General features: G+C 44.4%; 2 protein-coding genes across 2 annotated transcripts; both read right to left on the bottom strand.

Moving 5' to 3' along the window:
- Positions 1–3,535: 3,535 nt before the first annotated feature.
- On the bottom strand, positions 3,536–6,340 carry SPMAP1 (sperm microtubule associated protein 1). The gene is made up of 3 exons (XM_082604406.1): positions 6,106–6,340; positions 4,645–4,744; positions 3,536–3,789 (listed from the first exon to the last, which is right to left on the bottom strand). Exons 1-3 carry the CDS (start codon positions 6,310–6,312, stop codon positions 3,632–3,634), a joined length of 465 nt encoding a protein of 154 aa, XP_082460532.1. The 5' UTR covers positions 6,313–6,340; the 3' UTR covers positions 3,536–3,631.
- A 2,661-nt stretch (positions 6,341–9,001) lies between these two features.
- RPL23 (ribosomal protein L23) lies at positions 9,002–14,388 on the bottom strand. Its single transcript, XM_082603415.1, has 5 exons — positions 14,298–14,388; positions 13,655–13,738; positions 13,221–13,349; positions 9,245–9,358; positions 9,002–9,137 (listed from the first exon to the last, which is right to left on the bottom strand). The coding sequence occupies exons 1-5, from the start codon at positions 14,308–14,310 to the stop codon at positions 9,055–9,057; spliced, it is 423 nt and encodes a 140-aa protein (XP_082459541.1). The 5' UTR covers positions 14,311–14,388; the 3' UTR covers positions 9,002–9,054.
- Positions 14,389–25,836: the final 11,448 nt, after the last annotated feature.

Below are 25,836 nucleotides of genomic sequence, written 5' to 3' on the forward strand. Positions count from 1 at the left end.
CTTCTTGTTCTACTCCCCAGGCAGGAGATCTCAGAATTTTTCTATGGAGAAACTAAATGACCCAAGGAATAGGGGCATGGTGATCCACAGATATAGACATTTGGAAGTTGCCAAATGAAAAGTCTGGCTCACCGTTGGATTTCCACAAGGAAATCCATCAGTCAGCAAGCCCTACTGAAGAATACAGAGCTTCCAATGGCCTTTATCCTATGGAGTGCCAGTTATTTGGTGAATGCTCTCAACACAAGAATCTAAAACCAAAGGAAACAGCAGCAAAAAGGACACTGAGGAAAAATAGACAATACTTGGAGAAGAATACTTCAGAAACAACCATAATTTTAAAGAAACCAGAGAATAACCTGTATCCATAAAACTAGAACAGAATGTAATAGCAAAGGAGCAGTTGGAACTATGAGAAAACTGAAATCAAAAAGCTAACAAAGGGCTTCCCTGGTGGCGCAGTGGTTGAGAGTCCACCTGCCGATGCAGGGTTCGTGCCCCAGTCTGGGAAGATCCCACATGCCGCGGAGCGGCTGGGCCCGTGAGCCATGGCCACTGAGCCTGCGTGTCCAGAGCCTGTGCTCCGCAACGGGAGAGGCCACAACAGTGAGAGACTCGCGTACCGCAAAAAAAAAAAGCTAACAAGTCGGAAGATCAAATGAGCAAATCTCCTAGAAAGTACAACAAAAAGACAAATGAAGAGTAGGAGGGAACAAAAAGACAAAGGAACAGTAGGGGAGAAAAGGTAAGTCCCCAGATGAGCAAACAATGGAGAACAAAGTATAAAAGAAAAATAAAACTTAAGATAGGATTTGAATCTCTAGATTGAAAGGGATCACCATGTACATCATTGAAAAACTTCAGAACATCATAAACAAAGATTCTAAGATCTTACAGAGAGAAGCAGGTCACATATGGAAATAAGAATGACATCAAACCTACCAAGAGAAGCTGGAAGACAATGATTTTCAAACTTCTGAAAAAAAATTCTCAACAATAATTTTATTCCCAGACAAACTATCTCTCAAGTGTTTGGGTAAAATAAAGATATTTTCCGATATGCCAGGACTCAAGAATTTTGCCTCCCATATATTCTTTCTCAAGAAGCTCCTGCAGATTATTCTCCACCATAAAAAGAAGGAAACTAAGAAAAAGGAAGACATTGCCCAGGAAACAGAGAGAATCCAACACAGAGGAGACAGAATGGGAATTCCCAAGGCACCCCAAACTGGGTGGCAGGTCTAAACAGCCTGAAACAGAAGGATGGAGGGTGTCAGGAGGACTGCCTTGAAAAATTAATTTGGTAGGTTTGGAGCAGGTGAATAATTGTACTGTGAGGCTGTTGAAGTTCAAATTACCTAGGCACAAAGAAAAATACACAAATGAGAAAATGAGGTAATTTTCTTCAGAAAAGTTTTCGAGAAAGGAAATACTATCACAGTATATATGGATAGACTCCATAATAAATAGTATTTACATGATCATGATAAAATGTGAACACGCCTTAATACAAAATTTTGATTTAATTAATTTTAGCAAATGGGAAATAAAGGGGTGTGAGAAAGCAAACCTTTGACTGCCAGGACTGAAATTTATAACTTATCATGTTCTCTCCTTACAGCACTTTCTTCAAGGAGGAAAAAAGGTGTAGTGGTGATGCATTCATTTTTACATCTAAACACCCACCCCTCCAATTCTGGGGTAATATCTCATGTTGTCAAACCTGGTGAGGCAAGACCACCTTGTCCCCTTCCTGGAGGAAAATGACATGCATGTCTGACCATGGCTCGGCCAATCAAATGCTTCCACTTGGCATTTTCAAACATGAGGAATTGTCCTGAAGATGTGCCTAGCGTTCTTGGCACAAGCAGTGGACACTTGCAGGGACAAGACTGAGCTGGATTTCTAAATTATATCTAGAAAAAGTGGGTAGGTCTTTTTTAAAGTTCCTTAGCCACACAGCACCTGTGGGATCTTAGTTCCCCAACTAGAGATTGAACACACACTCCCTGCGTTGGAAGCACTGAGCCTTAACCACTGAACCGCCAGGAGAGTCCCTGAATAGGTCTTTTTAAAAGGTGAGAGTCCCTGAATAGGTCTTTTTAAAAGGTATCTCTTTCTTGAGCTACAGAGTGGTCTTCCTCTGATGGCTGTGTGTGGATGTGTCAACTTCCACTAGACTGAAAGCTCCCTGAGGACAGCTGCCCTCTTTCATCTTTTAATTCACAGCAGCCTTGCGTGTACTAAGCTCTCACCAATACATGTTGTACGAATGTCTTTATCTTTACTCTGTCATACATCATATTGCTAAATTGTGTTCACAGCGCTCAGATCTAATCTTAGACTAAGAATTTCCTCATGGACTTTGTCTTAATTGAAGCCCAAGGGAGTCCTCCAGGGATCTGTTCTCAGTGGTCACTTAGAATGTGAGAGTAACTAGTACTTCTGAACAAGAATCGTTGAGAATTCTTGTCTTCCTTCTCTAGTGACCCTGGGGCTGGGAGTGAAGAAATATTTACTCACTTCCACTTAATGGAAGTAAAAGGATAAAGGAGGAAGGGAGGGGGCAACCAGGATTGAACCAGAGACCTCTTTTTTTTTTTTTTTGGCGGTATGCAGGCCTTCTCACTGTTGTGGCCTCTCCGCTCCGGACGCACAGGCTCAGCGGCCATGGCTCACAGGCCCAACCACTCCGCGGCATGTGGGATCTTCCCAGACCAGGGCATGAACCCGTGTCCCCTGCATTGGCAGGCGGACTCTCAACCACTGCGCCACCAGGGAAGCCCTAGAGACCTCTTGATTTGCAGTCAAATGCTCTAACTCTGAGCTATAACCCCATGGCCTACTGGGACTCTCTTCCTTGTCCACTTATGGTGATTCAATACGAACAAGTTCCACCCACTCTGGAATTCTGGCAAGCTTTGTATTCTAAAGCTCCACTTCCTTTTCTATCCATCATCTGCTCTGGTTTTCCTCTTGGCCACCAATAAACTGGGTGGGGCACTTGGAAAATGATATGCTGCCAACTAGCTGAAAAGGAAGCTGACATAGCATTAGTAGAGAAAGTTTCCGTATACACGGTATTACTGTGTCAGAATCCTCGGCCCCAGATACACTCTGATCGTCCCCTGCCTCTTGATGAGTTGAGGTGGGAAGAAGGAAGATGTCAATTCTCTCGGATGGGATGACTCAGGAAAATCAGGAACTCCTTCTCAGGGCAACCAACGCCAATCCCTGTGGCCGCGCTGCCTGCTCCATTCTTGATGGAAACAGTAGCCAGCTTCTGACCTGGGCCTTCCCGATGCCTGGGAAGAGCTTGGATGAGGGCTTAAGTAGTGTCGTTCCTCCTTATCACAGCTGCAGGGGAGACCTGAGGCCTCTCCTTTCAAGCCTGGCACTCCGTTTGCATGGAGTTTAAGGGCACAGCCTGAGATGCCCTTTCTCCTCCCACCTCCTCCATAGGGTAGGGAAGCCGAGGATGGAGAAACTAGCTTGCCCCCTCCACCAGCCTCAAAGAAGAAACAGCACACTTGGAGACACACACACAAAAGTTTTAATGTAAAATAACACTGAGAGTCCACATACACATCTTAGAAATTCAGGTTGAGGAGTGTGAAGAGAAGAGGTGCTGTTAGAAGAGAGGGAATTGGGTGACTTCTCCAAACACAGATGGGCGCTGGCGGAGGGCTGGGGTGTTCCGGCGATAGCCAAACTGACCATTGAACCCCGGGATCGCTTTCAGATTGGCATTATAATGGTCATGTCCGGTCACCTGCTGGATGGAATGCCCTTGTGGGACAGAGAGAGAGGCCTGAGCCTGTATTCAGCCCCCTTTTGCTTTCCTCACTCCTACTGGGCTGGTATAGGGGGCCAATCCAGGTATAGTCACTGTGCTCCCATGTCCCAGCTGAACCCTCAATCCTGAAAAGCCAAGGGTTGGTGGAGAGAGACAGATGGCATCCTGGAAACCAAACCTCATACTAGGAATAGCATGCAGGGGAGCGTGAATGGTACATGCTGGGACGGCAAGGGCCAGAAATTTCTGGGCTTGGTTGAACTTGCTTTGCTGCCAGGAGAACTGAGAAAATTTCACCCTTGCATTTGACCCAGCTGGAGAAAATGGATGAGCTCAATTTGGCCAATGGTGCCAGGGGACATGTGACTAGAATGTGGCCAAAGGGTGGTGGAGTTGGGGTGGGAGGACGGTTCACCCTGCCAGAAAAACAGGTCTCAACTCTCCCTTTTCCTGTTGCTGCTAAATGGGGCCTAGAGAGTGAGCAGGACACAGCCTGCTCTGGGAGCAGTGAGAAGAACACAGGCCTTCCTTGCAAAGAGTAGAATTCCAACCCCAGCTCAGCCTTTCTTAGCAAATCATTTTAACTCCCTAAACCTCAATTTCCCTGGCTGTAACCTGAGGATACTCTGAGGGTAAAAAGCACCTGACATACAGCGAATGCTCCTTAACTATTAGGGAGCTCTGTGACACCATCTGCTCACGTATAAGAAGAGCTAGAGGATGCAGAGACCCTGGGTCTCTTCCCCCAACCAGATCTCTTTATGGCCCAGTTTCTCTCTCTGTGGAATGCACACCACTCTTCCTAGGTGGGACCATGGTGAGACTGGAAAGGGAGGTGTGGCACTTGCCTGCCCCTGACCAGTTTCTCCTGTTGAGGTATCTCTGTTCTCGCCCGAAGATTTGGAAATATTCCACTGTCCAGCCATCCCCTCCTGTACCGCCATAATCCTGAGAATGAGGGAGAAAATGCAGAAGACCATCAGTCATGATGCAGAGAGAGGCACAGTCCAACCCCTGCCTCCGGGCTTGATGGAGGGAGGGAGAGGTCACAGCCAGGGGCAACAGGGCCAGACAGATTAAATATACTTAGTGACTTGCCTTTCAGTGAGAGGCAGTGTAGCTTGGCAGTTAAGGGCTCAATGTCTAACACCAGAGAGACTGGTTCTAATTCCAGCTCTACCCCTAACAAGCTGTGTGACCTTAGGATAATGACACAGCTTTTTTGGACCTCAATTTCCTCATCAGTAAAATGGGGGGTTGCTTTGAAATTTAAGTGAGATATAAAGGGCCTTCAAATAAAGGGCCTGGCATACTAAAGTTTCAATAAACATGATCTTCATTTAAATGAAAATAATACCTACCACAAATGGTGTCTGTGACGATTAAAGAATACTTACAAAATGGAACATAGAAAATTTCAAAAGTGTGTACCCCATATTATTTTTCAAGCTTTTAAACTCTCGAGTTTTCCCCCAGATTCTGGCTCCTTCTGCTATAAAAACTACATGAGCAGACAGCAAACACACACAAACATGGCACACACAGGTGTGTGTGTCCATATGCATGTACTGAACACACATGAGCACACACTAACACCCGGGACCACAAAAGCTCCCAAGATTTGTTCACAGAATAACCCGCATTAAGTCCTCCTCTCCCTAAGTCACTGACATGTATTATAGACACAAATATTGGAAGCAAAAGTGCTGGAAAAAAATGGAGCCGAGCCTGTAATAGCCTCAGAATCTTTGATCCCGGGGAAGTACTCTGCGGGGGAGGGGCAACATCCACGAGGGAAAATGCCTGGGGAGAAGCGAAGGCTGCAGAACTTAGGGAGGTTTCCTTCCAGTCAGCTCATAGGAGGTCGCAGCGAGCGAGCCCTCTTGAACTACGACGTCACTGGACCGAGGGCACCTCGCCTGGGTAGGTTGTCTTTTTACCGATTGTCGGGCTTTTTGAGAATTTGCGGCGGGAGGTCACCCCAAAGGGTGGATCCGTGATGCCAAAAAGGACAACGAAACCCATTTGTTCGGCAGAGGCTTGCAGAAACCCAAAATGAAATCATTCTCAAGTTCAGGCGTGGAAGGTGGCTCTGTGAGCTCAGTGAGCTTGCGCTCAACACCTGTCTCCCGCCTCCGCCAGTTCCCGGGTTTCATTAAGAAAACTGAGAGGGTGCGAGTCGGGGAGCCTCCCTGGTGGTGAGGGCGCTGCCATGAGACGCCCGGATCTGGGAAGTCGGCCCCGCCACGAGGGCCAAGCTCTGCGGGCACAAAGCTCTGCGGGTAGGGTCCTCCACGGCGCTACTGTACCTGACCAGTTTTCCGCAAGATGGGCGGAACCACGCGGCTCCGGAAGTACTGGCGGGCGTGGCAGTCCTGCTGCGCATTGTAGGGCGGAATCGCCGACCAGAGCTTGGGCCTCACGTGCTCATAGGCGCGAGCCATGGTGCTCACGGCCACTCCATCCAAAACGAAGTTCTTCTCCAGACTCAGGGAACACGCGCGAAAGCGTGCCATCCTAACGACCTCAGCCTTCAAGAACTATTCTAGCGGGAGCGGAGGGTCCTGGGGGTGGGGCTCCCCTGCGCATTGTTACGTGATGTCAAAGACCCCTGTGACGCAAACCGTATCGTTCCCATCCTACGAGGTAGGCTCTCGGGGCTGCGGGGGAAGTTGCTTAAACGGTCCAGAGGTGAGGGATGTCTAGGAGGGAACCATGCAAGAATCAGAGATTGAAGAGAAGGGGGATTACTGAATGTGGGCAGTGTTAACGCAGTCGGGCTCAGCTCCCCGTTTTCCTTTTAAGAGCAAGGTTCTCTGCTCCCACTTTATTATATTTATTTCCCAAACCCAGTTCCCTTGAAAAGCTTGTACCCAGAAAGGATCAGAAAGAGCTCAGAGAGCATCTACGTCCAACTCTCGTGCAGAACTGGAAGTTGAAGCTCAGAAATGTTGGAATATTCCCTAAATCCATTTAGTGGCAGATCCAGAACCAGAATTCAGATCTCCTGATTTTCAGTAAACCCACTTAAAGCACTTCTCCCCTCCCCACCCAATTCTCTCCATCAGCTATTCCTCCTCCCGTTAAAATTTAAAAAAACAACAGTAAAAGTTGTATACTTATCAATAAAAGAGTAAGTCCCACACTTCCCTCTAATATTATGTATATATGATAGGATACAGCAAAACATGAACAGTGATCTTCCCTAGTTATTGTGGTTACAAGTGATTTTTCCTTCCTTTATATTTTTTACTTCCCAAATTTCCCCCTTGAATAAACTCATATGGATGCTTTACATATCCAAGTGGCTCATACAAATTCCCCTGCTCCTCGCACCAACTCTGAGGTGCTATTATCATTTTACAGATGAGGCAATAAATCCAGGAATTTTTATGTTACTACTATAATACTAGTAACATAAACATATTATATATAATAATGTAATACAAAGGCACATGTATTAATTAGAAAAAGGTTGCATTATACCTACATGTAATAATCACCAATCCCAGCATCTCAATACTCAGCATATTTAATCTTTCTACACTATGACAGGCGAGCTCCTTGCAATCAAATTTGAAATTATAGGAAGTCTATAACTTGAGCCCATCCTATTAAAACGTGAAGAGAACCTGGAAAGAACATTAGAGGACTTGAGAGGACGAGGGGGAAAAAATAACAGGCCCAGCTCTCACCTCACATTTGAGGAAGGCAGATGAGAGATTTCATATTATGCAATGGGATAAAAAAAAGATTCATTTTAAATGGAGTACCTGGGGGCTTCATGTCACATTAAAGACTTGAAATTCACCAGCCTGGAGGATGGGGTGGGGAGGAAGACTGGTCTATTTTACAGACTTTGGGATTTAATGTTCCTAAAACCAAGACTGACTCAGTCTAGGCAGAGGACTGGTCCTCAATCTTGGCTGCACTTCAGAATCTCTTAGGGAGCTTTAGAAAGTCTTGATGCTGGACTCCCCTGGTGGCGCAGTGGTTAGGAGTCCACCTGCCGATGCAGGGGACACGAGTTCGAGACCTGGTCCGGGGGGATCCCACATGCTGCGGAGCAACTAAGCCCATGCGCCATAGCTGCTGGGCCTGTGCTCTGGAGCCCGTGAGCCACAACTACTGAAGCCCATAAGCCTAGAGCCTGAGCTCCGCAACCAGAGAAGCCACAATGAGAGGCCCACACATCGTAACGAGGGGTGGCCCCCCCGCTCGCCACAACGAGAGCGCCACATGCAGCAACGAAGACCCAATGCAGCCAAAAATAAATAATAAAATGAATGAATAAATTTGTATCACTGCTTTCTAGTTCTGGTACATCTGAAGGACAACAATCTGAAGTACAAAAGAGAAGTCATCTCACCAAGTGACTATGTGCTAGGGTCTCCACATACACTCTAATCCTCAGCCTTTCACTGTACCCAATCTTACAGATAAAACAATTTCCAGATCCTAGATACGTGGACACACACTTTAGCGTAAAAATCTCTTCCAACATCTTTAGGCCAGACTATTGACCCAAACCAGCCGAGTGCTCCTTTTCCCCGGACCCTGAATGTCACCTAAATCAATTGTCACGGCTTGGGGGGGAAAAAAAGCTACAATGTTCAATACCTTCAGGCAGAATTTGCCAGGGCTCATGCCTGTTGTGCTGGCATTCTATCATCTTTTATTCTCAAGCTAGGATTTGGCAGATACACGACCATCGTGTCAAAATACTTTCGATAGCAAAAAACTTGCAGATACTAACAACTTAGTCATCTTCCATGAGAGCAATTATTATGTGTCAGGTTTTACAAATATAAACTCATTTATGTGCCAACTTACCCAAAGGAAACCTGTTAACTGCAGAAGTGCACATACATACGCGTGTACCTGGTTCCTACTCACATCGCTCCTTGAACTCCATGAGTGTTCAGGATCTGACCATACACGCTACCTTCTCTCACATACCTTTCTAACTGTAAGGCAGTCACCTGGGATAACCTGTCGCCAAGCAATATCTACCACCTGCAATTTATTTTAAGAACTAAAAAACTCGAGTTTGTACAGCAGAAATAGCAAAGTCCCCAAAGTCTGCACACTGACAGAAGTGCAATGACTGTTTATCTTTTTTTACACATGCCCACAGAAAGTCTGCACTGGGTCGTTTTATTTCACAGAGGGGGTAAGGGTTAGGTGGTGTCAAGAAGAGTGACATGGAGCAAATAATTTTTATTATCATTTTTTTCTTTTACAAATACACCGAAGAATCATGCAATGCTGCCAGCATTGGATGCAATCCTGGGCCACAAGTCTGCACATTCCTTTGCAACTGGTCCTGTGATGGCAGAACCTGCATAAAAGAATGATGTGACACATAAGCTCAAAGGGCCCTTGCCTTGTACTCAAGTTAAATCATCCAATCTCAAAAGCCTAACAATGATGTGGATTCTTTATTACCTTTCATCTCGCCTTTATTGTTTACTATGACCCCTGCGTTATCTTCAAAATAAAGAAACACACCATCTTTTCTCCGGTATGACTTTCGTTGTCGAATTACCACTGCTGGATGTACTGAGAGGGGGGAAAAAAGAAGCAGCTGTCATTTAACCTGCCAAGTTCCAGTGCCACCACGAGAAAGCAATTTATACCTTGGCTAGCTCTCCACCATTTCCCATTTGGACAGAATGTATACTCATTAGCTTTTCATTTCCTAAAATCAAGTGTGAAAGACAGTGTAAACAGCAATCACCCCTTAAGGAAAGACCTTACTCATTTCAAGTCCAAACTGCCTGCATTTCCTTGCAGGTGTAAATCTGTACTTTGGGAGGACGATTAGCAACACACCAGCAGGAAACTTGCTAAGCACCTTCTATACTTTTCCTCACTTCACCCAAGAGGTGGGTACTATTTAAGATCCTAGGGGCCTCCCTGGTGGCGCAGTGGTTGGGAGTCCGCCTGCCGATGCAGGGGATGCGGGTTCGTGCCCCGGTCTGGGAGGATCCCATGTGCCGCGGAGCGGCTGGGCCCGTGAGCCATGGCCGCTGGGCCTGCGCGTCCGGAGCCTGTGCTCCGCAACGGGAGAGGCCACAGCAGTGAGAGGCCCGCATACCGCAAAAAGAAAAAAAAAAAAAAAAAAAAAAAAGATCCTAATGTCAGGACTTCCTTCCCTGGTGGTCCAGTGGTTAAGACTCTGTGCTGCCAATGCAGGGGGCCTGGGTTCGATCCCTGGTCAGGGACCTAGATCCTGCATGCTGCAAAGAGAGATCCCATGTGCCACAATTAAGACCGGGCGCAGCCAAATAAATTTTAAAAAGATCCTAATGCCATAGAATTGGGAATGGGACCCTCCTCACACTGAATGAGTGGAGAGGCCAAGCTATTAACTCCTTATTATGCAATATTCCATCCCAATTTATATCAAAACCTCCAAGTACAAACCTTGACCTAAAAATTAGCACTTTATGCCTCTCTAACTGCAGGGCACATGTTGTTTTAAGAGCAAAACCTGGAATTAACCTAAATATCTCATGACACATGCACAGAACAGAACCATTTTAAATGATTATGTACTTCTGTAATTTTTTAATATGCAAGACAATCATTTGTGAAGCAAAAATGGGTTATGGGAAGGTAATGGTCCCATTTACGTTGGAAAGTAGGACATAAAATGTTAAAAACGATCGTCCCTTGGAGGTCTAAGAGCTGGGTGACTGCAATCCAACTTCCATTTCTTATTTAATTAACTCTAGGTTTAACTTTTTGAGGAAATGTTTTCCAGGGTCATCAGTAACTTTTAAAAACCTACCTGCTCCAGGGCTTCCCTGGTGGTGCAGTGGTTAAGAATCCGCCTGCCAATGCAGGCGACATGGGTTCGAGCCCTGGTCCGGGAAGATCCCACATGCCGTGGAGCAACTAAGCCCGTGAGCCACAACTACTGAGCCTGCGCTCTAGAGCCCACGAGCCACAACTACTGAGCCCACGCGCTCCAGAGCCCGTGCTCCGCAACAAGATAAGCCACCGCAGTGAGAAGCCCGCACGCCGCAACGAAGAGCAGCCCCCCACTCACCGCAACCAGAGAAAGCCTGCGCGCAGCGACAAAGACCCAACACAGCCAAAAATAATAAATAAAAATAAAATAAATTTAAAAAACCAACCTAACAAAAAACGCTACCTGCTCCTAAAGTGAACATTTTTCCAGACATTCACAGCATCTACGGCACTTGAAAGAAAACATGGATTCAAATCACAGACAGCCTGGAGACCTTGAACAAGTTACTTAATCTTCTGGAGTTCAAGTTTTCCTCTTGTAAAGTAGGGATAATAGTTACATTTCTATATTTAATATCAGACACTAGAAATGCAGGATCTTCTAAGGACAGAGATCCTGGCTATCCTTGAAGCAAGTACTATCTATGTACATAGATGGTCTCTTGAGTTTTTTAACAGTGGGAAACACACTGAGGGACAGATAATATTGGCTGAGACCCTCCTTCGTTGGACTCTCATCTACTTAGAGCAATTTAAATTCTCACAAATGCATCCAGCAAATAAATAAGGCCACACGAATACAGGACTCTGGATTTCCAGTCCCGCTCCTTTCCACATTTCTGTAGGTTATAATTAAGTCTAAGGCCAGGAGATGTAGCTGATCCTTGAAAAATGAAGGGTCAGGGGTGCCAGCCCTGTGCAGTCTAAAATCCATGTGTAACTTATAGTTGACCCTCTGCATCACTGACTCAACCAATCTCAGATAGCGTAGCACAGTAATATATTGTGGGGGGGAAAAAATCTGTAAATGGACGCATGCAGTCCAAACCCACGTTGCCCGTTGTTCAACCGCATCCATTTAGAAGAAACAAGGGCCAAAGAAAAAATGAAGAGTTGGAAAGTCAGAACCATTTTTAAAACCCTGAAGTGTCCTCTGGTCTGTCCCATGACTGACAGACAGACAGCACTACCTTCTGCCACCTCAGCCACAGTGATGGACAACTGTTCCGCCCTTCCCGGACAGCTCCCCAGGCCACAGATCAGACCCAGCAAGCGTTCTAAGAGGAAAGCCTGTCTAGCTGCATGCTGATCCCAATCAACACACTGATTTATCAGTGCTTAAGCGCAATGCTTACTCCTTGCCTACCAAGCCCCCCAGTGAATATGAGAGGTCAACAAAGTAAGATTTCTGACCAAAAGGCTAAACACCTGGGCAAAGAGTAGGATACAGACCTTCAAAGAGTTAACTGTGATACATGGCTGAGACCTGTCACACGTGTACTGCGCATTAAGAGGACTTCTCAGAAAAAGCAAAACATCCCAGGCCAGAGGCAAACTAAGCAGGCACAGGGGAAAAGTTCAGGAGCTGGAAACTCAAGTACACTGAGTATCAGAAGCTCTAAAGTCAGTCAAGTCAGAAGTGTCTGAGGCCCCCCTCTAACCCATACATCCAGTAGGAAAACTTCTGGCGGTTGCCCACGATTAAGCAATGAGCAGCTCCCTGTTTTAGTTTCTACCAGAAGACATTTAGAAGCAACCATGCCAAACTTTTGACAAGTCACAACCCTGAGTTAATCTCATCTATGTATAACTATTCCTTTTCAAATTAGTAGTTCCTGAAAAGAAAACTTGCCTGAGGTGACTTAAGTCTTAAGGCTGTGATCTCACCTGGTACCACCATGTTCATTTGTAGCCAAGGAGTCAGCGATTAATTAAAGACCTGCTCTCATAGAAGAGACAACCCTAGTAGGGGCACAGCAAAAATCTGAGGCACAAAGGAAGGGATTTAAGTTGGAACAAAAAAAACAAGAACTAAAAGGAGAGCTGGGGAAGGAACTATGTGGATGGACTGTAAATCCCAGAAGGACAGAGCTTTTATTTCTATAGGTATAAATATGTGAGGCGGTCTGTTAACTATCAGCTGAATTTGCTGGGGGAAATGGCAGGGTAAATATGCAGAGCCTCTAGCTTACCGTGGAAGCCAACTAAGAACTTAATTGGGGGGTGGGGTGGTGGTGGATGAATTGGGAGATGGGGATTGACATACATAGACTATCAATACTATGTGAAAAATAGGTAACTAATGAGAATAACTAATGAACTGTACAGCACAGGGAACTCTACTCAATGCTCTGCAGTGACCTAAATTGGAAGGAAAACAAAAAAGAGGGGATATATGTATACGTACAGCTGATTCACTTTGCTCTGCAGTAAAAACTAACACAACATTGTAAATAAAGCAACTCTACGCCAATAAAAATAAAAGAATGGTCTTTAAGACAGCAAGAATAGAACTTCAACTGCAGATTATCTCACACTGCCTCTCAAAGAAAATCAAGCTTTAAGAGGCCCTGAGCATGGTAAAACTACTGTTCTATTTTCCAATAGAGGGAGAAGTCCTTCAACTGTCCACAGACCAAAAGGAGGATTTGGTCTCTCTACTGACCCTTCTTTCTGAGCTCTGGTTTGCCTTTCTTGACTGTGGCCATCACCATGTCACCCACACCAGCAGCAGGAAGTCTATTCAGTCGTCCCTTGATCCCCTTCACAGAGATGATATACAGATTTTTGGCTCCTATAAAAGGAAGTAAACAAACAAACAAAAAAAAGTTTTTTCGAGGGCCTGTTAGGCAGTTCTGCATTTCCCCAACAACTCCAAGGCCTCCCCCTCCACACACACTCCCAAGCAGTTAGTCCTCCCCCAGGTGGAACACCTTGTCACACCACCGATTGAAGCAAAACAACACAACATGCTGCCGCTTCACCCAAAAGCGGTGTTTTCACTCTGCCCTTTCTTGACGGCTCAGTGGGTCATTAGCAAAAGGCCCACTGAGTGCTTTTAAAAGGGGCAGTTTGGCAGAGTGCAGCCGAAGGTCTCACCTGTGTTGTCAGCACAGTTGATCACGGCTCCAACCGGAAGACCCAAGGAAATCCGGAATTTCGCACCAGAGGACCCACCACGTCCTGTAAGTAAGAAGGGAAACAGGAGAGGTCCCTTCACATTCTTAAGCTATATATTCATTCGCATGTGCCTCGGGGAGCGGTACACTGTAGTTTCGCTCTCTCTAGGACTCCTTATCCCCTCCCCATGTGCCACCCAGTTCTCAAGGCAAACAGCCAATTCCTCACTCTTAGCACATTACATTGAGATTAAGGGACCTGGACGACTCAATTCTCGATCCAACTTTTGCACCACCGAGTTCTTCCTACAAGGCGGGAGACCGCACAAGTCGCCCACTCTGGGGATTAAGCCAGTCCAACTCCAACCCCATTACTGAAGCGCTAGGCGCGGAGTGAACCCGCGGGATTCGGTCAAGAATCACGACTGGATCCTGCGAACTCAACCTTCCAGGCCCCCCCGTCACTTTCGGGAGCTCTCCCGGTGCTCTCGCGGTGTCCCTCCCCTCCCTCTCCGGCCCGGAGCAGAGCAAAGCGTCCCAGCTGCCCATGGCCGCCGTTCCCGGCGAGGCCAGCAGCCACCTCGCGACAGATGGCGAAAGATCTCCCAAAGCCAAAGACTCACCTCGCTTCGACATCTTGAACGCCGGAAAGGGACAAAAAGGAAGTGGGTATAGAGGACACTGAGATCTCAACTCCAACGCCCCGCCCACTCTGGTCACGTGACACGGTGCTTGTTCAATCCGCCTCTCTTCCCCAGGGCGCGGTCTTAGTACGTCATAAATCCTGGACATCACGTAGAGCTCTCGCTGTGAAGTGGGCGGTGGAGTGGTTGAGGGGTGCAGGAGTGTACGTGGTACCCAGTGTACGCTGCACACGAACTCGAAAGTAGTTGTTTGGGACACAGAAGCATTGGCTTAATTTATCGGGAAACCTCTCTGAGCACTAAGTATGTGCCAGGGACTTCGATGGACGCTAGAAGTTCACAAATGATTAAACGGTCTGTGCTGTATAGGGGCCTCCAAAGAACACACGGCGTCGGGGGCTAGAGGGAAAGAGTTCGAAACGGTTTCATTAGGTTGTGCTATAACTGAGAAGTACCATTATAGCGCTACAGGTAATTCCATATGTGTGTGCTTGGTCCCATACCCATCTTTATTTTAGATATCTTGCTTTATTCATTACTCCTTTCCTTCAACTTCTCCCATTCTTCGGACTTCTTTCTGTCGATATATTCATTCAAATATTTATTAAACGACTACTTTATGCCAGATTCTGTTCTGGGCATACGCTAGACTACATCAGAGAACAAAACAGATCAACATTCATGCTCTGTGGAGCTTACATTCAGCCAAGGTGGAGGTGAAGGTGGATATTAGATACTAAGCCATAGACGTAGTAATTGCAGCATATAGTATGTTAGATGGTGATAAGTACTATGAAAACAAAAGTAGAAAAAAGTAAGAGGGATCTGGAAGTGGGAGGAGGGGCAGATTGCAATTCAAAATAGAATGATCAGTGTGGGCTTCATGGAAGAAGTTGACATTAGTGCAAAGATTTTTAAGGTGAGGGAGCTAGCAATATGACTGTCTAGGGAAGAGCAGTCCAGATAGAGTCATCAACCAATGAAAGACCCTAAGGTGGGATTGTGCCTGAACAATGTGAGGACCAGCAAGGAAGCCAGGAGTGACTGGACAGAGTAAGTGAAGGGAAGAGGAGTAGGATAGACGGTCAGAAGTAATGGAACTGGATCATTAGAGCTTTGTACACTGCTATGGACTTTGACATTTACAGGCTGAAATAGGAAACCAATGAGCCATAAGCAGAGGAGGGACATGATCTGACTAATGTGTCAGAAGGATCACTCTATTTGAGACTAGGCTGTGGGAGGGAAGACAAAGATACAATAAGGCGATCTATTGGGAAGCTCTTGCAGTAACTCAGGAGAGAAATGATGGTGGTTTAGACTAAAGAGGTAGCAATAGAAGTAATGTGATGTGATCAGATTCTGGATATGTTTTGGAAGTAGAGCCAACAAAATGTGGGGTGCAAAAGAAAGAGAAGAAAGTGTTTCCAAGGCGTTAGTTCTGAGCAAGTGGAAGATGGCATTGCCATCAACTGAGATGGGGAAAGCTATGGGAGGAACAGGTGTGGGGGTAAGAGTATGAGTTCAGTTTTGGACATGTTGAGTTAGATGTCTGTTAGACAGCCAAAAGAGATTTAAATAGCAAGTTGGACATATTAGCCTGGAGTTCCAGAAAGAGGGAGATATAAATTTGGCAGTCGTCAGCATATAAGTATATTTAAAGACATGATAATGGATGAGTTCACAAAGAAGCAAGGGTAAATAAAAAAGACCATGGGCTAAGCTCTGGGGTACTTCAACATTAAGAGGTCTATAAATCTATACATTTATAAATTTCTCTTATCACTCTTAAATCCTTCACTTGCTCCTGCCAGTTTCTCTAGTTACCAGTTTTTCTCTCTCCTTCACTTCTCAGCCAAATTCCATGTGTTTCTGAATATATGATTTCATTATCATATTTGTCTCTGTTGATAAATGAAACTAGCATCCATCCAGGTGTCCCTCTGGGATTTCTGTCCAATTTCTCTTCAGTCTGCATTCTCAATGTCTCTCAAATATATTCACTTCTCTCCATCTCTTCTGCTAATGCTCTGGACCTAGTCACCTCCATCTCTCTTTTTTTTTTTTTCTTCTTTTTGCGGTATGCGGGCCTCTCACTGTTGTGGCCTCCCCCGTTGCGAAGCACAGGCTCCGGATGCGCAGGCCCAGCGGCCATGGCTCACGGGCCCAGCCGCTCCGCGGCATATGGGATCCTCCCAGACCGGGGCACGAACCCGTATCCCCTGCATCGGCAGGCGGACTCTCAACCACCGCGCCACCAGGGAGGCCCCACCTCCATCTCTTGCCTAAACTATTTCTGAAGCTTCCTAACATGTCTCTGGACCTCTATTTCTCCCCCCTCCATCCACTCACTCTTCATACAATGGCCAGAAATTTTCAGAAATGTAAATGTTACTATGTCACTCTCCTGAAAATCCTCCAATGGTTTCTGTACTGTTATAATCAAAGTTAAAAGCCATATCACAGCCTACTAGGCCCTGATCTGGCATTGTCCTACTTCTTAACCTCATCTTGCACCGTGCTCTGTCTTGCTCTGCAGGGTTGAGGTTTTGGTCCCAGATACCATCCATGGTCCTGAATACCCATAGGCCTCACACATGCTTGGAATACTCTACCCTGCCTACCTGTATCATGTATTTCACGTGTACTGATTTTTCAGATCTCAGCTTAAATATCTTTTCCTTAGGGAAATTCTACCCTGACCTCTCTTACATAGTATTTTTCCTTCTTACTATTTATTTCAATTCTTCAATATATATTTGATGACTTTGTTGAATAATGATCCCCCCCAACTAGTCTATACTCTCCGTTAAAGGCTGAGTCCATGTTCTCCTTTTTGTTCAGTGGTATATCCCCAGCATTCAGCATGAGGCCTGGCTCAGTAAATACATGCTGAGTGATTGCTGAACAAATGAAGAAGTCTACATCTATGGTCTCCATACGTCAGCATCCTTGTGTGAAGGAATTTTTATTCATCTATGGCAAAATTAGAAATATTTGGAAAACACAGTGTTTCTTATAAAGCTCCATTTGCTCAATTTAAAGGACTGCCTATTATTCTGGGATTATCTTCTTTCATCTTTCTTGTTAAAAATGTTCCTTTCAACCCTATGTCAACTGTCAACTTTCTACCATCCCAACACTGCCCTTTTTTTTTTCTTTGTAATTTCAGTGGTCCATGAAAACCAAAGGTCTGGGAATGATCTGTCTCTATCTCCTTACTTCCTGCATGCACATGTTCCTTGAACTCCTGTAGTGTAGTTTATGTCCTCACTACATGACTGAAATTATACTAGAAATTATATATACTGAAAAATTATACTAGAAAGGTCACCATGACCTACTCTTTCCAAAATCCAAGGACCCTCCTCAGTCTTTATCTTACTTGACCTCACAACATTTCACACTGGGGCCCTTCCCATCTTCTTGACACTCTTCACCCATGGTTTCCATGTTGCTAATAATAATAGAAGTTACTATTTTTGGAGTGCTACTAAGTACCAGTCATTGAGTTAAGCATTTTACAGGAATGTGACTTCTTGAATCCTCCCCACAAGCCTGTGATTTAGGTATTATTATTCTCATTTTTCAGATGAGAAAACTGAGAAATAGAAAAGTTAAGCCATGTGTCCAAGATCACACAGATCATGAAAGATAGAGATGGAATGGCACCGAGTCTGGCTGATTCCAAAGCACAGGCTCTAAGCCACTCTGTTGTGTTGCTCTCTCCTCCTTACTCATTGTCCCTTCTCAGTGTATTTCTCTGAGTGATCACACCACCCAGTAGCTTCCATTACCATCAATATGCTGATAACTCCCAAGTCTGTATCTCCAGCCCAGACATTTCTACTTAGCTCTAGCCAATGTATGGAACCAATGACTGGGACACCTCCACCCCACAGGCACTTCAAACCTGATGTCCAAAGCCGAAATCATGATTTTCCCAGAAATTTTGCTTTTCTGCCTATATTAGTTGTCTTGGTTGGTGCTACTAATTTTTCTGTCCATGCATCTAAAAGTCTGCCCTTGGTTCAAGGCTATTGCAACAACCTCCAAATGGTCTGACCATAACCTCTGGTTGCTTAAAAGCCTGTACTGGCCCTCTAGTGCCTATGGAATAAAGTCCAAGCTCCTTAGCATGGCATTGGAGTCTCTTCCTGAAATGGCTTACCTTCTCCCTGGACTCATCTCCCGTCACCTCGCCTCTTACACTTCACACTCCAGAAACACCAAACTGCTTAGGATTTCAGGACTCTTTCTTGCTTTATCCACCACATGTTCTTCAAAACTCTTTTCGATGTCATGTATTTTTGAACACGCCATCTCTTCCCTGTGCCATTTCACAACCCCAGCATGCTCTTCCCCAAACTACCTCTTTACTTAGAGCAGTCATCCTCAAATATCTTTGCCTGAATATTCTTTACATTCTTAAGTTATTGAGAACTCCAAAGAGGTTTTGTTTATACAGTTATATCTGTTGACATTTACCAGATTAGAAATTTAAATTGTGAAATGTTTAAGGTAATAAATCCACTACCTGTTAAAATACATAACATTTTAAAATGAAAAAGAACTGTATTTAAATTTTAAAAATAATGAGAAGAGTAGCTTTGCTTTACGTTCTTTTAGAAGTCCCTTTAATATCTGGCTTAATGAAAGACAGCTGGATTTTCATGTTTCCACATTTAGTCTGTTGTGACATCATGTAGCCTCTGGAAAGCTCCACTGTACTCGTGAATGGATAAGAATGAAACAGGTAAGTAACGAAGTATGAAATAAATTCTTTCTTCCTACGTAGAAAGTGTCTCACAGGCAGACCTCCAAGAATTCAACTCCCAAACCACAGACTGGGAACCACTGACGTAGAGATAGAGAACACAGGAAATTCCTTCACGCGTTGACCTCATTAGAATATAAAATCTACGATACTGTAGTTCATTACTTTTTGTATTCCCAGAAAACATCAAGAATGACCAAATATTCGCTTGGTTAGGTACCACTTTTCTTTTCTACCATCTTTGGGATGGGTTAAGGTTTAAAAGGAGAGAATTAGGGGGCACCCGGATTTGAACCGGGGACCTCTTGATCTGCAGTCAAATGCTCTACCCCTGAGCTATACCCCCTCTGCTGGCAACAGGAAGATTACAGCTTATTTGTAGTTACTGACCAGACATTGCGTTGGTGATTAACAGTAGTTTGATATGTACGACCAATTGTTTCAGGTTTCCTGGGGTGATGCTAAAGAACCAAGAGAAAAGGCAATTCGCACCCAAGTGGTAGAAGGGGAGGGCAAGTCCTGTCTGAGCTGGGCTTGAAGGTCCTGGGGGGTGTGCGATGGGATTTCTCTCCTTCAACAGCGACAACCTCTTGTACCTCTGGCATCTCAGAATTCTTTAAGTCTAATTTCCATCCTCCCTGCCTGCACCCCGAGCTGCATTGGATCCCCAGCCTGTGCTTTGCACAGGAGAGGAAGTGGTTCCCTTGTCCTTCCCAAGACACCCCTGCTCTTGTACCAGACGTGCCCGCAGTATCTCCATTCTCTCCAGCATCTTCAGTCTCTTCCACTCGCTTGGCTCCTTCAAACATCAACAGGTTTTCCCTAGACTGGAAAATCTTCCCTTTAGCTGTTATCGCCTGTCCATTTCTTCTTTCTCACTACCAATTTTTAAGAAAGTCTGTGACTTCATTTCTCTCCTTATCAACAATCTGTCTCCGTAGTTCTGTTACTCGCTACATTTACTTTCTCAACTGTCAGGTATTTTTTTCCCCTTGGAGTATGTATCTTGTTTCTCCAACTAGACTGTAAGTTCCTTGAGGGCAGGGATCACGTTGCATTCCGTTTTGTATTCCCCACAGTGGCACAGTGCCTGGTTCACTATAAGCCCTGGGTGGTACCTATCAGCCAAACCTAATTAAACTCAACTGTGGCATTCCACCAAGCTCGCACCCAAGCAGCAGAATGTGTTAGGGGAGAGCTCAGAAGTCTGGGTCGCTCCACCAATCTCAGACAGTCTCCCCTTTTATTACTCTTCCACTGACTGACTAGGTTCACCTTCTCACTCTCTAAAATGACTATTTCACATACGTTCTCCAGTCTCAAACCTTCTACGCCTTATCTTTCCTCCTCAGAGAGTGCTGAAGAGCTGGCCTCTTCCTTTTTGGAGAAAGTCAGAATCAGTCAGGAGCGGGGTTGTGCTGATAAATGGCTAACGACTGGCTCCAGGGAACCTGATTTTTAACCTTTGCCAATTCCCATAGTGCAAATTCGCCCACCTGTTAATTTCCAGTGACGTCAATTGGCTTTAAAAATTCCTGAAAATTTAACAATTGGTTCTCACAAGCCGGTATGAGTCGAATCCAGCGCACTTCTGGGATTGACCCCCTCTTTCACCAGCTACCAACTATACACTGACAACTCCCCAACTTATGTTTCCAACCTAGACATTTCTCTGGACTTCAGAATTAACTGGATCTCCACCTGCATACTTAACATCTCCTCTTAAATGTCTACAGGGCACCTCAAACTTAGCATATTGACCTCATACTAGAATGTGAAGTCTATGAGGATAGGAGGCTGTACTTTATTACGTTCTGTTTCAGAGCTTTAAAAAGAAACTCTTGAGGGGTTTTTTTGTTTTCGTTTTTGTTTTTCCTAAACTTACTCCTTTCTCAGTTCTTTATCTCGGGAAACCACATCCACCCAGATAGTGAAGACAAAAAAGAAGAGTTATTCTTTTTAAAAAAAATTATTTTGTTAAAGTATAGTTGGAGAATTAAAGGGAATGGGTGTCGGAGGCAGAGGTTCTGAAGTTCACGACTCCTAGAAGGGGAGGGGAATGAAAGGCTCTCAGTGAAGAAGGACTCCTCAGAGCCTTTCTATCCTGATGACGACGTGACTCTTCCCAGAGAGCAGCAGTGACAGCTCTGGAATGTCTAGGCAGAGGAAGGGCTTAGTGACCAGAGTCTGCTGGCAGCACAGGATCCTAGGTCCAGAACCCTTCAGATCAACTTACCAATAAGTTCACTATGTAAAACAGTTAAATTTGGTTCAAATGGGGAAGGATGAGAGTTATTCCAACCTGGCAACACTCCCTACCCTCATTCCCCCCCTCCCTACAGGAGAGGCTCCAGGGAGTACTTTGAAAACCATTGGAAAAATTCTCCTCATAAATGACTTGAAATGCCATGTCTGTAATATGTTACATTAAATTTTTTTACCCATTCAAATTATTTTTCTCTTTTTCTGCTAATCTCATACTTTAATTAATTTAGAGCCTAAGAACTTTGTAATATAACAAAGGAAGAAATTGTAATGTCTAATAAATAAGTAAAATAACAACATGTTTTTTGGGGGGGCCGGCGTATTAGTGTATTTCTTTAAAATAATGTCTACTATTGGCAAGATTTGACTAGATACCTTCAACATAGAGATTCACTTGGTAAAACTACATATCGATCAATAAAAAAATAAATATAGTTGATTTACAATTTTGTGTTAGTTTCAGGTGTACAGCAAAGTGATCCAGTTATACATATATTTTTATATATTTTTCATATTCTTTTCCATTATGGTTTATTACAGGATACTGAATATAGTTCCCTGTGCTATACAGTAGGACTTGGTTGTTTATCCATTCTATATATAATAGTTTGCATCTGCTAATCCTAAACTCCCAAGCCATCCCTCCCCCGCCCCTTGGGCAACCACAAGTCTGTTCTCTATGTCTGTGAGTCTGCTTCTGTTTCTTAGGTAGGTTCATTTGTGTCATATTTTAGATTCCACAAATAAGTGATATCATATGGTATTTGTCTTTCTGTTTCTGATTTTACTTAGTATGGTAATCTCCAGGTCCATCCATGTTGCTGCAAATGGCATTATTTCATGCTTTTTTATGGCTGAGTAGTATTCCATTGTATATATGTACCACGTCTTCTTTATCCAGTCATCTGTCGATGGACATTTAGGTTGTTTCCATGTCTTGGCTATTGTGAATAGTGCTGCTACGAACACGGGGGTGCATGTATCTTTTTGAATTATAGCTTTGTCCAGATATATATATATATATATATCTTTTTGAATTATAGCTTTGTCCAGGAATGGGATTGCTGGATCATATGGCAACTCTATTTTTAGTTTTTTGAGGCGCCTCCATACTGTTTTTCATAGTGGCTGCAGCAATTTACTTTCCCACCAACAGTGACTCTAAAGAAGAGTCATTCTTGATTCTTCTATTTCCCTCATCTTTCTCAGGCCATCCAGTGTACAGGAAGGACATGGCTCCCCTGCCATTGTCAATCTGGATGCCTTCTCTCCTCTCTAGCTCTGCTGTTCCCCCGTGATAAGCTAAAAAATGGGCCTCCAAATATGTCCACATCCCAAGACCCTTGTGAATATGTTACCTTACATAATAAAAGGGACTTTCTAGATGTGATTAAGGGTCTTGGGTTGGGGACATTATCTGAGTAATCAGAAGAGTCCTTATAAGAGGGAGGCAGGAGGATCAGAGTCAGAGATGGAGAGACGTGAGGATAGGAGCAGAGATCAGAAGGTGAGGAGATGCAATCCTGGCTATGAAGATGGAGGAAGGGGCCATGAGCCAAGAAATGCTGGCGGACTCTACAACCTACAAAAGTGAAGGAAACTGATTCTACTCTAAAGCCTCCAGAAGAAATGCGGGCATACCAGCACCTTGATTTTAGTCCAGTAAAATTGATTTTGGAATTCTGACCTCCAGAACTGTAAGGTAGTAATACATTTGTGTTGTTTTAAGCAAATATGTATGTGGTAATTTGTTACAGCAGCAACAGGAAACTAATATGTCACTGTTGTCTCAGACATCGCTACCATCTCTCACTTGCACAGTTGCAATAGAATCCTACCTAACCTCTCTCTCTTTTTAAAAATTTTATTGTGTCCACTTTTCTTCTTTTCCTTTATTGTGGTAAGAACACTTAACATGAGATCTACCCTCTTAACAGATTTTTAAGTGTACAATACAATGCTGTTAACTATAGGCACAATGTTCAACAGCAGCTCTCTAGAATGTATTCATGTTGTATAACTGAAACTGTATACGCATTGATTAGCAACTCCCAATTTCTCTCTCCTCATCCCTGGCAACCACCATTCTACTCTCTGCTTCTATAAGTTTGATTGTTTTAGGTATCTCATGTAAGTGGAATCATGCAGTATTTGTCCTTCTATCATTGGCTTATTTCACTTAGCATAATGTCCCCTGTTGTCGCATATTGCAAAATTTCCTTCTTTTTAAGGCTGAATGGTATTCCACTGTATATGTTCTCTGTTTCTATTCTTCACTCCCTGTAAATCTCCCCCACAATAGTGTGAATGATGATTTCCAGTCCCTCTGCTCAAAACTGTCCAACGGCTGGCTTTTCATCCATTTGGAATAAAACCCAAACTCCTTACTTGGGCCTATAAGGCTCTCTGGCTACTTCTCCAGCTCTCTTGAATCACTCTCCCCTGTTTCATGTTCCTTCAGCTACTCTGGCCCTACGGCCTTTGCAGTGGCCATTTCCTTTAGCTGGAATGCCTGCCCCTGACAGATGGGCTCGGCAAATGGCTGTCTCTTTCATATCATTCACATCTTAACTCCAAAATCACCTGCAAAGAAAGTTTTCCATGACTATCCACCTTGAAATATCCCCTTGGACCTCCCTAAGACACCATCTTGTTTTTCATTTTAGTCACTTCCCTTATTACTACTGGGCATTCCCTTGTTTATTCATTTGTTCGTTTGTTTCTATTCTGACTCCACTAGATTTTAAACTCAGTGAGACCGAGAACCTGTGTGTCTTTCTATTTGAAAGTATGTTCTGCACTTAGAGTGGGGCACATAGTAGTTGCTCCATAAAAAGAGAGAGGGACCACTAGAGAATACAGCCCAGGAAAGTCTCTCAGTGGAGATGTCTGTTCAGCTGGTGTTTGCATTCTTTTTAGAGAGACCAGGGGAAAGGATTCTCTCTTCAGTTTTGCAAGAAACTCTTCTCTGACTTCTTAGGGTGAAGAGATGAGTGGGATTGTGGATAAAGAATTGAACCTAGAAAAGGCTGATTGGTACCTAAGTTCACATGTTTTCAAAATTCCGCGTTTTTAGTTAGTCTCTTTAAACTCGTTATTACTAAATTCAGTATCATGTAACAAGAAGAAACTAATTTTGGATATTTTCAGAAGGAAAAATTTGGAATGGATTTAAAAAGAATTTACCTAATTTTTTGTGGAGGGGGTATAGCTCAGTGGTAGAGCATTTGACTGCAGATCAAGAGGTCCCCGGTTCAAATCCGGGTGCCCCCTTGTCCACCTGTCTGCTTTTCACAGCCACTCAAGTTAACCCCGAATAACTCAGGAGTCTGAGGTTCCTGAATCCAGGATCTTGCACCTGGTGGATTTTTTTTCTCTCCCCAGAAGTCGCACAGGGGTGACTCTACCATGTTTCAACTGAATACCCCCACTCAGTGGCAAGAAGCCTCAGCAGGCAGAAAGAAGGCTGAGACCATTCCAGTCCCTAAGACCCTTCAAGACTTATTGGTTTAATGTTAATTACAGTTTCTTTGCGGGTGGGTGGGTGATGGAATGTTGAGGCGTGGCAATATTCTTTTGCCTAGTTCATACTCTGACCAGGCAGATTAGAAGAGAATCCAAGTTCAGAAGGTTTATATAGTGGCGAAGTTTAACGGGACACAGCATAGATGTAAGAAGGAGGGTGAAAAGTGGACGGCTTTCTCCTTCTTTATATTAGTTCAAAGGCAGGGCTTTGGCCCGTTACACCTACAGGTGGTGAGATTGAGGCCTGGTGTCCAGGAAAGGGGTGAAAATTTAGTTATTTCTCGGGTCTGGGCTTTGCACCGCACAGCAGATCTGTTTAATCGCCATGTCCAGCTTCGCGACGCATCGCACAGTAATGGGAGCCGTGGGGAAAAATGCATTCGTTTCGAGTAGTATTCCCCCGGGACCCCGAGGGCTGACACAACCAAATTCCGAGTTTAAAATATCACAAGTGCCCCCTGTCTGAGGAAGCATGCCTCTCCCACTATCCTTTCTTTTTCCTTTTTTTGGGCAAAACCTAGTCGAGAGGCCTTGCTCCCTTCTCGTTTTCCTCCTATCCAACAGCGATACCGTCAGTCACGCAGCCAATAGATATCTGTCCCCGTCTTTAGGTTATGAAACTTGATGGCCTTTTATTATTTGTTCAGTGGTTCTCAAAGTGTGGTCCAGCAGCATCAGCATTCCCTGGGAACTTGTTAAAAATGCACATTCTCGGGGTCCCACTCCAGGCCAAGAGAATCAGAAACCGGGAGGTGCTTTAACAAACTCTCCAGGTAATTCTGACGCAAGCTCAAGTTTGAGAACCACTACATTAGTTTATATCAGTTTACATCCGGATGTAACTTTATTTTTGTAAATTAAATGAACTTTTGGGTCGGCCATTTCGACGTTCTCGAAGTGCTTTCACCCTGCCGGTGGCATGAGCAATAGGGAAAGGTGAACACGGCATGC

Source organism: Mesoplodon mirus (genome assembly GCF_964341445.2).
Source record: "Mesoplodon mirus genome assembly, chromosome: 18".
Classification (NCBI taxonomy): Eukaryota; Metazoa; Chordata; class Mammalia; order Artiodactyla; family Ziphiidae; genus Mesoplodon; species Mesoplodon mirus.